The sequence below is a fragment of the Megalopta genalis genome, chromosome 1 (genome assembly GCF_051020955.1).
Source record: "Megalopta genalis isolate 19385.01 chromosome 1, iyMegGena1_principal, whole genome shotgun sequence".
In the NCBI taxonomy this organism is placed as follows: domain Eukaryota; kingdom Metazoa; phylum Arthropoda; class Insecta; order Hymenoptera; family Halictidae; genus Megalopta; species Megalopta genalis.
In genome coordinates this window covers 44,098,656-44,112,665 of record NC_135013.1, presented here as the reverse complement: position 1 = coordinate 44,112,665, position 14,010 = coordinate 44,098,656, and the positions used below count along the sequence as shown (strand labels likewise).

The following is a 14,010-nucleotide window of genomic DNA, read 5'->3' as shown; positions in this document are numbered from 1 at the left end:
TTTAATTATTTTAAGAATCCAACAAATTTATGCTTACTTTGTATCAAGTACCAATTTTTCAGGCGGAAAATTACTCGAATATATTTTAAAAACCTATTTATTCTTGTACCTAATATTAAATTACAATTGGGATATTGTTACGACGTAAATACATACTCTTTAGAAATTTTGATACAATCAAATTCATAATAGATATGAAGCCCACTATTTTGGAATTGATATGAACAAGCGACATTTTCAACTGCCGACAACTTAACATTGGAGTTAGTGACGCTAGTTAGTAATTTATTACATATTTTTTGAATAGACAATGCGCCTTTGATATTTTATTTGAAAATCTAATTAAAGGATCAGGATGTGTACGTTACAAAATGAAGTGTATTTTCATTCCTATATTATGTTTATATTTATTAACTAAAATCGTCTTCAGAGCTAAGATTAGAAATAACAAATTCATGTACAGTCAATTTTATACATATACTTATACATATACATAATTTTTTATTTGCTTTAACATGTTCTCCGTTTAATTAATCTTTAATTCCATCAAGTTTTAATCCTTCAATTTTTTTTTACCTAGTATTATATTATATATCTTTAAATCTTTCTTTCCGTAAGTAATCTGTTTTAGAAATTTTTAACATATTCAATATAAGATAGAAAGCGTTAAATTCAAAATGGGGATTATGACTTATGTATATTTGCACCATATGTATACATATCAGCGACAGCATATTTTTTATGAAACCATATAACTTTTTTTCTGATTTTCTATAGCCATTATGAAATTCTTGTAGAGCTTTACTCTTCGAACAAGAACCCGAAAACTGAATTGCTCCATCACTCTCAGTTTCCGAAAAAAATAAGATTTTGTAAAAACCCAGAATTTTCGACAAAAATGAGGTATTGTATGAGAAGTAAAAAGTTAGAAAGTTCTAATCAGTCTACCGGAAAGTTCTGTCCATTTTTTAATTGAAATGTAACACAATTTTCATACATTTAATAATATTTATTGTAGAATATACTTTCCATCGTTACTTATGACTTCTTGCCTTCGTGATAGCAACTAGTAAATGCCATTTAAAAAAAATGATTTATTTTTAGAGGCGAAGAACTCAACTAGTGCTTGGTTGACATCAACTTCAGTTTTGAATTTTTTTTCCTGTAAAAAGTTTTGCAAAGAGAGAAACAAGTGATAATCGAAGGGTGCTAGGTCTGGGGAGTATGGTGGATGTGACAGAATTTCTCAGCCTAGCTCTGCGATTTTCTGACGAGTCGTCAAAGCAGCATGTGGTCTGGTATTATCATCGGTAGTCATGTTTTCACGATCGCGTCTCACTTAATAATGACATGAGACATCTTTGTTTCAGTTTATTTAGGAGAGTACATGTGTGTAAATGCAATGATAAAGAGAGATAGTCATATATGTCTCAAATCAACATGTGCATATGGATTGAAACTTGAAGTGACACTATCGGACAGAACTTTCCGGTAGACCTAATATTTTCTCGGTCTATTCGAAATGTAAATTGTTTTGACCCTTCCCATCGGGTCGTTTTTTCTTTCTTCTTAAAAATACAAAAATATTGCGAGGAAACTACGCACATCGGTACTTTTTTAAACTTTGACATTAATTAATAAATTGTATGCCACTATATTCGGAAAACTCTCTATCTTTTAAGATCAATTAGAATTTTTTAACCTTTTTATTTTTCATGTAATACTTCATTTTTGTTGAAAATTTTGGGGTTTTACAAAAGCTCGTTTTTTTCGAGAACTGAGGGCGATGGAGCAATTCGGTTTTCGGTTTCTTGTTCGAAGAGTGAATCTCTACAAGTATTTCATAGTGGCTATAGGAAATCAAAAATCATGTCGGACAGTGTAGTCTGACACTATTCTGCTTTTGGTCAATTTATAGTAGGGTCATAGGTTCGCCTCTTAACCACTTGCGCTGGCAAAAAATTCACCGACGCGTGTACCAGAACGGTCCAGTGTAACTTGTTGGGAGGCGTCACAGAAATCGGAAAAAGATTTATATTTTCTAAACTAATTTATTTTCCATTTTAGAATATGGGTTAAATATTGACAATTGTGCGCTATGCTGTGCAATGATAATTTGTGCTCTGGCAAACAATCCCACCCGACGTGCCATGCACGTCGATTGTTTCTGTGGCAATCGCATGACGACGTACATACCACGTTGTTGGCGATTCTGTGACAAAAGCATTACGACGTGCGTGGCACGTCTTTCCAGCGCAAGTGGTTAAGGCTGTAGTTCCTGTCAACGGACAATCCCCAGATGATGTCGGGCATCTCGAAGTTATACAGGTACTTAATGGGGTTTTTAAGTATGTCAGGCGGCTACAGATCGTTTCGATAAAAAAAAGCAAGAGTTATCTGCTTGAGGGATCTGGCCACGTAGAGGGAAAGGCAAGGGTGCTTTTTGATAAGAGGACTATGATTGACCGCTCGACACTTACCCCAGAACCATCGAGGTGAACATTCCTTGCATTTACTCAAAAATTGCTAACACAATGAGTCTTTATAAGTTTTGTTTTCGTCATTTAATTCTTTACGAAAAGGCAATAAATTGTCGTACTTAAAATTTGTTTATTTTCATTAATTTGTAATAAATAAAATAAGTTTCTTATCCCCTATTTCAGGAGCTGTTTATAGCTTCTAAACAGAAAACAGAACAGCTACATAGAAAAAAATATGTCAAGTATTTTTCAATACTTTACTATACGTATGTAGTTTTGGGACTTCGAATCGCTTCGTATCAGTCCGAATCCCGCATTGTACTGCAACACAGATTCGAATCATTCCGAATTTGATTCGAAGTCTTAAAAGTTTTGAAAGTTTGGAAGTCTTGTATACCTTGATCGTTTTGTCAGTCTTGATCAGTGCAATCAGGAAAACCAACTACGCAAGGCGACGCAGGGATTGCTGCACAGCGGCGTAGGACTTTTACCGGGCGAACATTACAATTCTGAACTATGATCAGACAAACGCTCTGCGTCGCGTCGCGTCGCCGTCCTGGTCCAAAATTACAATGTTCACCCGGTAGACGCCCCACGTTGCTCTTCGGGACTCCCTGCGCATACGTCGTCTTGCGCAGTTATTTTTCCTGACTGCACTGATCTTGATCATCTTGGAAGTCTATAATATTTGACAGTGACACATGCGACTCGAGACAGCATAGCGGCGTGGCGCGTCTATTGCGTGAACGTTATAATTTTGAACTACGATCAGACAGAAGCTTTAAGGGGTCATGTTTAGTCAGAAATCTTAAAAAATTTTAAGTGTTGATTGTTAGTGAAAGTATTACATTTCAAGAATATTTACTGAAAGTTTTATTGTAATCGGATAAAACTTGACGGAGATATAGTCACTTAATGGTTTAAGAGCTAGAACTTTAAGAACTCCTAAAGTATACGGTACAAGTGAATATAACTGCTATTTTTGAGGACTAGAAAATTTTCACTTTGGCATGTAATTTAGTTTATTAGACAGAAAAAACGGAAACAAATTTTTGGACTTGGATTTAAAATTGTTGTGCTTTGTGAAACGTGCCGATCGCCGCACGCAAGAAGCAACACATGAAGGTAGAATGCTTTGCAATCAACAACAAATAAATGTTTTGGAGATTAGTACTTCAGCAGGAGATGATCAATATCGACCTGGAATTGTGTGATGATTACTCAAGTAATTTACTCATAAGTAAAAAATAAACATTTAAGAGTAAACATAAATTGAAATCTTAAACTACATTTTCCACATCGGTGGACAGGATATCTCGAGAACTATTGTATCGGATCGGACGAAATTTTTGCAGCCTCTTTTCGCACACAAAAATGTTATCCTTTAACGAAGGATTTTTTTCCGGTTCAGAATTTTGGTTTTTATAGCTATTTTTCATAAAAAATAAAATCTTTCACTTTGAATGCCTGCCATCTTGTCAAAAATCAATATTTCGAAAAATCATTCGTTCAAGAACAAATTAAAATCAATTAAAGAAATATCTTTTGTACATGATTTCAGATAACCGTGGACCGAGTGAAGCTGTCCACCGCGAAATACGTTTTTTTGGAAAGCCCCCAGAAGAACTGCCTCAACTTACATATTTCTGCATATATTTCAATAAAAAAATGCAATTAGTAATAAAAAATCTACTTTTTCAAATAAAGAAACATCGACTGAAAACGGTCTTAAAAATTTTGAAAATAAACTCCCAAAAAGCACCATTCTTTTAAACTCCTAATTGAGCATGACCCCTTAAGTCGCGTCGCGATCGTGGTTCAGAATTATAATGTTCACCCGGTGGACGGACCACGCCGCAGTGCAGGACTTCCGGCGCATCCGTCATCTACCTCACTCCTTTTTACCTCACTCATTTTTAGATTACATTGTATCACACAGCACACGTTCGAGAATGTGAATACTACAATTGTTTAATGTAAGGCGTGACATTATAGAAACAAAACAAGCTTGCCAAAAAATTCAACTACACCGTAAAGTCTTCTCATTTTTTGGTCAGCAAATAAATAATAACGATCGTTGGTATGTGTTTATTATGTGTCAAGAAATTTAAAGCTTGTAAATCAACAACAATATTGATAAAATATTTGTAAAATCAATATTCACTTCAAAAACCAGAAAAATCTTTTCAATCCCAATATCCCTTCTGGTAGTGGTAAGTACAATACAGATTTGGACGTTTCCGGTTTAACCAATGTATGGAAGCTTGATTAACCCGCTCTTATTGCGGGTTAACGTATCTACGGTTAACCCGCTCTTATTGCATGTTAATGTATCTACGGTTAACCTGCTTTTAAAACGGGAGCAGTTCGATGTCGCCCCCTAGCTAAGCTGACCACTATATGAGGATACAGTGAGGGATTTTGGTTAGAGTATTTTACGGGAAACGTGGTGAGTCCCACACCACGGGAACATGTCAGTCCTCCGGGTGTGCGTAAATGCATTTCTCCTCTACTTAAAATAAGAAACGAGAAAACACATCGTCTATCGGATGCGGATGGACAGCTATATTGAATTTTATATTGTAAAAAGTTTCCCCTTACGATAGATGACAGTTAAAACGCTGCCCCGAACGTCGAATTTGGTATCCCCCACTCTGCTCATTATTGGGACTTAGCCCCTATTGGCTTGCCTAAACACGTGACACGAAAATGCGGCAGGACCGTCTCACGGATGGCCGCTGGCGCAAGACCAATTTCCCGACATAGTCAGAGCGCCTCCACACCACTCACGTTCGGCGGACCCCTTTCTTGGCGGGGTGAAACGACGATAGGACATCGAAAGTTCTCATTCTTCGGAACTCCGATATCGAAGAATGTCTTGGCGTGAACTGGCTCTTTGAAAATGCAACGGATGGTTCTCTCGAAAAATGAAAAAACGTCGTCGGATCGTTCGATGGCCGTTAACGATCAAGCCAAAAGGTCTACGCGACACATCGTGAACAAAACGACAATGTGCGGATCAATGTTATCAGAGGATTGATGGCGTGAGACGAATCTCTTTGGTCCCCCACCTTCTTACAACGTGCTACGTAATCGCCAACAAATTGAAGTTTGAGTAATAGAGGGAGTACGTAGTAAGCGCTGGATTGTCACGGTCTGCTTTTTGGCCACGGTGCTTTCCCGCCACTTCAGTATCTTTCTATCCAAGACTTTTTAGTAGAAGTGGGGAAAAAAGGAGCTTGTGACCGATTGTGTGCAGGAGAAGGAGGCGATGTCCGGGGAGCCCCATGTGCCATCATTTCCCTGGCAACACTGATGCCGATCGACAAAGTCGACGATAACGCGAGCATCGAACGCACGTCATCACAACAGTGAATGGACACATACTACATTAACGTCACCACCGGCCAATCAGCCGATCGAGTGTGAACGAAATCGCAGACACGAAGTACTATGTATATGTTAAATAGGCAATCGGGACGGCAATTCACCGTGGGTCGGTTTGCAAGATGCCCCTTGTAATTCGCTCTAGCTGATTAAGGCCAAGATGACCTAGTTCTCTTTCGGACGCTTTCGACATGAATAATCTAGAGCTGTAATCTAAGGTGTTCCTTACGAACGGTAGCAAGGGGTCACAAGAGATGCTGTTCTCTCGAATCGTGCCACTTCACTAACAGTCGGAGTATCAAGGTGCTCCTCAAACCCTATCCGGTTCGTACCGATGCTGTCTGTTCCCTTCCCGAACTAGCCGGCGAGAACAAACCAGCGAACTAGCTTGAGGTGTTTTCCAACAGTTAGGTGGAGGCGTATTTACGTTAACGTATATTAAAACTAGGATAAGATCTAGTATATGTATAAACCGATGTTAACACTTAGCCGACCGATCGGGTAGATCTACCCATTTCCAAGCTAGTCGGTGGCCGACCGATCGGGTAGATCTATCCATTTCCAAGCTAGTCAGTAGCCGACCGATCGGGTAGATCTACCATTTTGACCTGAGGAACGCTTCTTTCTCTGTAGAACTTCTTATTTCTATAGAGTACAACATAATTATAATAACATGCACTAATTTTTGACGTCTTTTATTGCCCATTATTACGGTTCTTTATGTTCGGGATTTTCGAAGGTGCCTCTACCAGCCATAAGATTATTTTATTAGAACACTTAGCCGATCGATCGGGTAGATCTACCATTTTGACCTGAGGAACGCTTCTTTCTCTATAGAGCTTCTTATTTCTATAGAGTACAACATATAATAAAATGCACACCAGCACACCAACACCACACCCATTAGAAATCGAAATGCTACCTACACCTCACTCTCACGACTTTTTCGAATATATAAGACTCCGCTCAACTTGCAAATATTAATGTAGAAGCCTAAGCTCCTTGCTGTGACTCTCAACAAGTGGCGTGAAACGAAGTATAGAAAAAATATCCCTAAAAATGTCCAGAAACATGAGTGACAATTCAAGTGATGAGTTGTTTATGGACACACTATCAGACTGTTCTGAAGACATTGATCTACTGATGAGTGATTGTGAAGTTGACGACAATAATAGCACCATCGTTCCCATATATCAGACTAATCGACGAATCCTTTTGAGTGAATCGGAAGATGATTCCGCCGATGACTCGGAATCAAATGTTATTGTCAATGGCGTCGATGATTGGACAGAATATGATATTAGAGTTGAACTGAAGCATATGGTCGAACTGCATGTATCAACACAATGCCTGAACCTCACGATATATTACTGTTTTTTTATTCCATATTTGAGTTACGTGATTTATCCGTCATCTTTACTGTCCTTAATTTTCTCACTCTATTAACATACAAAATTTAACGTCGCAATCTTGTTTATCGCTTATTATACAAAAGAACACGTGCAATAAATAAACAAAATTTATGTTTCTACTTACTTTAAGAAGTGCTTTATTATATGAGGAAACAATTGATTCAATAATACTGTCATAAACAATAAAAAGGAGCAATAATTCTTCTAACAATATCGTGTCCGAATATTAATGCGAGTCACTGTATTTTGCGCTTCGCGTGGCACCTTTTCGGTGTCTGGTATGCGAACATTTTATCATGCTCAGTGTCGAATTTCCGCAAATAACGCTTTATGCCGGGTGTATCACTTACCTACGGCTGTGCATGGCTTGGCCTAAGGGTCTTAGAATCCAGGGTTGCATCTGTCCGCGTCTTACGAGTCGCGCTTCATAAAATTAAAGGAAGGTCGAAAAATTCGATTTTTTATTTTTCTAATTTAAATTTTTATTTTAAAAAAGCTAGAAAAAGTTATTGATGAACATGATATTTAAAATCATGGCATTCGACAGAAGTCACTGCAAGAACCGCGCGTAGTGTATGAGGGACCAATTACGTTTACGATCGAGCGGCACCTTTCTACAGTGTCTTTAACGCGTTCGATGACAGTCATTGAACTTTTAGTTAGATCGGAATGGTTGAGCGAGCGACAATACGAGCCACATGCGAAATAATAGACTCTTCATATTTTTTTATATTTCTGTATCGATCCCGCGTATTTTGTATTGTTTTTTTGGGATTGTATAATAAAACTGTGAAGTCCAACAATTATTAACAATGCTTACGACGACATCGAACTATAGAATTAATGTAGCATAAAATTGATCTCTCTTGAAATGTCCAAGTCGTGTGCTATCCGAAAAGAAATGCACGTTCTTAGAGCGTTCGAAATTTAAGTTCTGAGGACATCCTAAATGGACATGGGATGTGCGGACGTAAACTGGAGATAAAACGGACGTGTGGTGCTATCTGGCTGGTTAGCAAATGTTCTAATAGCAGTGAGACATTATACATATATTAAATGAAAATAAAACAGCATTTATTGATCAAAATTTATTCCTTATAAATCTTACACATGTTGATTTGGAAAATAGTGCAAGCATAAAATCTCTCTAAAGCGTAAATTCAGAATGGAAAAACTAATCGTAAAAGTAAGGTCAAGAATTTGTTTAGAGATATATTTTACGTAATTGAAATTAAATTATGAGAATATCTTCGTTCGATATTACATGCTACGAGGTAAGGAGCGAAGGAACAATCGGTCGCTGACCGACTTTTTTGTTTTAATACTACACGTTCTAGCTATTTAAGATCGCATCTCTATCTGGTGAAGTACCGATTTGCGTAAGAATAAATAAAGATTTTCTAAGAGATTTTACATATTTCTAATATAAATAATTATTGCAGAAATCATATAAATCCATCTCGTTCATTTTGGTGGTGTTATTAAATGTACTAAATTTTAATGAATGGACTGCTGCATAATCAAATTCATTTAACGAAAGAAAATGATGCTACTAAACAATTTGTCAATTACATGTCTAAAGAACTTTCGTAAGTTGTAATGTTCATATTCGTCGTTTCTACACAATTTTGTCAAAATTTAACGTATAATATAAATAATTCGTAGTACATCTAATCAACGAGAATGCAACGCGCACGCGTACATCATTGTCATTGGCGGCCAGGGTTAATAATGTCCCATGACACTATCAGCTGACGTCTCTGATCAAAATAACATGTAGATACAAAGTGATTGCGATAACATCTAGTACGTGTGGAATGTTTTTATTTGATGTGTATGAACATTTGTGTTATATACATATATTATGCGTATCGTCGTCTCTATATACGATGTATAAATACAGCATTTAAATACATTATCGACAAGATTGCGGGGTGACTTCAGCTAAACAGTCCAACGCTGTAGATTCATCGACCGTGTAAAATATTAAGAAACGTCCGCCAACGTAAATTATCTTTGGTTCAAATGTGAAACGCGCTCGTATAACAACTATTTGCAAACTGTGCCGAGAATTTACGAGTATTTTGGACAACGTTCATACTCGAGAGACAATTCGTGATAAAAACTATCGGTTTTTACTGTAACGAATGTGCTGCAGATATTTATGGTAAAGAAACATTTTCCGGTAACTGGAATTAGTTATTTAGTTAATTTATTTGTGACCAAGTAAATTCTTCGGTGGTAGGTATAAAACGAAAAATTCATTATGCATTCATGCACGGCAGTCTCTTGCCGCGTTTACCCATTTTCAAAATAGGCCGAATTCAATTCTCAATAAAACTAAAAGTTTCATCATCGACGTTATTTTGACCGATTTTTTCTATAGTCATTATAGGGAACATTGAAAAGTCAATAGTGGAAAAATGATCCATGTTAGAGAATAATTTGAAATCAAAATTTTTGGAGATGTCTTTAACCCCTTTGATAAAAGTAGCGTTAAGGGACAATATTCAGTAGAATAATTTGCCTTATCACATTCAATTAATGCTATTTCGTTTCTTCCATTTTACTTGAAGTATTCATTTTTATACTAAATATTTCACAGATTACGATAAAATCGTAAGCTGTATAATTATCACATGTTTCTCAAATCGAGCAAAATGTACTGTCTTTAACACACGTAGTGTAAATGTAAAAAATCAGGAGAAACAAGGAACATACGTCATATTACATATTATTCGATTCCATGTAACAAATTTTCATTTCATTCCGCATTTAAATAGAAGGAACAATCGATAGACCAATAATCGACAGATATGCATATATGTCAAGTTAAATGAGGATTTCGGAATTCAATAATTCGCATAATTCGCATGAGACGTATAAAAGTTAATTATGAAAAAAAATAGTAATAATAAGGTAAGATAATAATAAGCGATCATTTCTCATGAGTGTTTGCAAACGTTTGTTAAAACTATACGGTCCGTAGATACGTGGCTTAACAGGTGCTCTTGATAGGCTTCAACACGTTCTCTGTAAACTGTCCAACGATGTTACCTCTTGGATGATAACAGGCGACCACTACACAACTACCATCCCTTTTGGCCATCGCTATACCCATCTCAGTGGTATTCTTCCAGATGATTTGCGTGAAGTGACCTGTTACATAAGAAACAATTAGTCTCTTTGATATAATAAAAGTAAGAATCTCATAAGTTTTTTGAACATTAATATGGTGGTCATTTACAAAGTGGAGGACCTTATCGATTTTAATGATCTTGAAACATAACGTCATAGCCGACATTCTAAACATCTTCTTTATAGATGTTATCTAAATAGTACAAGTTATAAAAAAAGGTTTTGTCGTGGTTATCATAGACGTATTCTACACCTTTAGATCGATGGTGGTCTGTCAAAAAAACTTTCCGCAAAAGTAACCTTGACCACATTTTTTAAGTTTATGGTTATATTATATATTTTTTACATATATATTATATTTTTTATATTATTATTTTTTTTATATCATATATTTTTTATATATTCTTTTTTACGATTGCATCCTATTCTACACATCGAGAGGAGTAAACTAGTAGAAGGAATCATATATCCCAAAGCAACTGTTTTCCTAGAAAGTAACAAAAATTTTATTTTTTTTAACTATTTATTATTTTACATTAAAGACATAGCTAACAATCAATAGTATTATAATTATTCTAGTATCGGAAAATCTTCAACATTAAGATGCAAGTTTGCTCCTTTCGATGACTAGAATATCATGTAATTGTAAAAAGATTTGAGCTTGAAAAATATGGTCGAGGTCACTTTTGCGGATAATTATTTTGAACAGATCCCCATCGATCTAGGTGTGTCTAAGTCGCTCGGTCTAGGTGTAGACTATCTATATAGAACATCTATGTATAATTGCTTAACGACGCTCGGTCTTTGTTTTTGGAAATGTATGTACGCGGTGTGAATTAGAATATAGGGATAAAGTACGGAAAGAGGAATACTATTCCTCCCCCGCCTACACTTCTGATATATGATCCGTGATTCTTAGTTATAAAATCCCAGTAAACAATATGTGCGAAGATGGCAGTAAATTAACGTCAGATCTTGCCAGATTTTTCTAAAAGTTCATTGCCCTCTATTTTTGCATTTGGCTGTGATTCTATATCCTATAATTTGACAGAGCGCAAAGCAGATTGGTGACAGATTGACAACAGAACCTGTAGCATAACTTCTTGTCAGATTGGGAGCAAAAACGAAACAGTTTGTACCAGCCTACTCCTGATGGTAGGAAGGCAGAAGAAACAAAGAATCTGCAGATCTTCAGTCATTTTATAACTCCGGTAGTTAAAATATTAAAAACAAAGCTGAAATCGCAATTTTTTCCCAAACACTCTACATGGGCACCTGCTTAAGCTTTAAATGGCCAAAGCTGCAGGATCTGTTTCGTTCCTGCCGGTTTTCTTCTATTAGTGTTCTCCCAAATTGTCCCTCAGCTTAAAAACAAAACTGGACAACTTGGGAAAAGGAGATACGACTTTTTAATTTAATTTATTCAATTTATTTCTACATACGGGTAAAAACCCATTTTTTACAATACAGAACTAAAAGCTGATATTAATATAGGGTGTTCCATAATTATGTCAACACCCGGAAAGAGGTGATTCTTGAGGTCATTTGAACTAACTTTTTCTTTAGCGAAAATGCAATCCGCGGCTTTGTTTACGAGTTAATAACGGAAAACATTGACCAATCAGTGGCGAGTTTGGCTAGCGCGCAGGGCTGCTTGTTGGCTTGGCTGTCTCGCACTAGTCGAGCTCGCCTCTCATTGGTCAGTGTTTTTCGCCAATAATTCGTAAGCGAAGCAGCGGATTATAATTGAGTTAAGGAAAAAGTTGTTTCAAATGACCTTAGGAATCCCTTATTTCTCGAAAGTAACATAATTTTGGAACACCCTGTAGATGTTTCCGAGTTATCGAGGTTGTACAGTATTAAATAGATGAAATGTGTTATAGATGTTTTAATCATGCATATCTTGAAAATTTAGACCAAGCAGCACGGTGATGATCTGATGGAAAAGTTGTTCGAAATGTTTACCTTGACAACATATCGTCGCTGATGTTCTTATCAATACTTAACCCTCAAACGACGAACCGGTTTGACAACTGTACAATTGACAATATTTATGATAATTTTCAGCTTTATTCATCAGTTTTCCAAAACATAGTTTTGAAGGTACTTCTTGTAGATCTATTAGTCTTTCTGTTGTTCTCCGTGTAACAGCAATTAATTTTATTTAATTGCGAAAAATTGAATAATTAGGTAACGATTTAAATACTCCGAATCAAACTGAGCCGGACATCGCAGTCCGAGAGTTAATATTTCTCTCTACAAAACCGTTGTATTGGAGTCAATATCGCGATTCCTTTTTATGCTGTATTCTACGTACATGTATTTAGGACTTTTGGCTCCGTTCCAAACTTGTGATCCTTCTTCTCGGAATACCATTTCGAGACTACCTCCCGTGCCGGTACAATTAGCTTCGGATCGGAACACTGCATCGAGTAGATGTTCTCTCCGTACGGAGACGATAACTGCGGGATCAGCTTGTTCGTGTTCAACAACGTGTTCGCCCATGCCTGTAGATACAGAAAAATTGGTAATCGAGCATTACTCCCGTGTCGGGTTATTCGATCGATCTTGCCTAAGTTCAAATTACGATTGCGAGGAATAGCTGGTCGAAACTTTGAAACATGTTGGTGTAACGAGTAAATCAATAAATTAACATTTGCCATACTTGCACGAAAATTGTTAGGCCGAGACTAGAAATGTTAACAGGCATAAAATATTATAATATCATTTTACCGAAAAAAAACCTTTGTGATAATCTGCCGACAGGCGACAATGGTGTATTCTTTTTATAAATGCATCGTCTACCTTGAAATTTAACCTTGCACGGTTAAATTTACATCAACTCAGGAGCCAGCATGTAAATTAAACCGTACGGAATATATTCTTTCTCAAAGTAAGCAAGATAGATGCAATATGACGCGAGCAGCAACGGTCGAAGATCATCTTTTAAGGGGTGAGCGCGATCAACAAAAGATAAATGTGCAATAGTGAAAATACATTTTCATTAATTATTGCCTTACCTTTGTAATTGTAGCATTAGTGGATAGTCGAGATTCTTCTTATTAAAATGAGCCCAAACACAATGTAAAGCAGAATAACTTAAACAATTTTTGGATTAATTAATAGGCAATCTATAACAATAAGTTTGTCAATAAATATAGTCCGATTTACATCGTGTTTGGATTTATTTGAATCGGAAGAATCTCAGCCCAATTGATATCAATTGGTGCTGCAATAGTAAAAGTAGGACGAAAATGACTGTGAAAATAAAATTTTCTTTATTGCACGTTTACTTTGTTCACAGTATCCTATTGATGTATGTTTGTAAGTTTTCTTTTCACTGCATATCATGGATATACAGGATGTCCCATAATTAAATGCAATTCGCGGCGTTGTTTACGAGCTATTAATGAAAAATAGTAACCAGTGAGAGGCGAGATCAGCTGGCGCAAGGCGGCCGTGTTTCAAGCCCAAGGCTTGAAACATTCGCCAGGCTGTTTGTAGTGTGAGAAAATTCGAAGATAGAAATGTCGACTGCTGGCCATGTGTGGCTCGACCAGTGTTCGCAGGAAAACTAGCTACGCAAGGATGGT

The 14,010-nt window shown here is 36.5% G+C and overlaps 1 protein-coding gene across 6 annotated transcripts in view; it reads right to left on the bottom strand.

Moving 5' to 3' along the window:
* Nucleotides 1-9,086: 9,086 nt before the first annotated feature.
* The window catches only part of LOC117218897 (uncharacterized), a 195,601-nt gene continuing 190,677 nt past the window's right edge, over nucleotides 9,087-14,010 (bottom strand). For all 6 annotated transcript variants that reach the window (XM_033467663.2, XM_033468080.2, XM_033467918.2 and 3 more), the window contains 2 exons: nucleotides 12,735-12,924; nucleotides 9,087-10,438 (listed from right to left, as the gene is read on the bottom strand). In XM_033467663.2, coding sequence (XP_033323554.1) covers nucleotides 10,278-10,438; nucleotides 12,735-12,924 — 351 coding nt within the window. In that variant the 3' untranslated portion in view covers nucleotides 9,087-10,277. The remainder of the gene's footprint in view (nucleotides 10,439-12,734; nucleotides 12,925-14,010) is intronic.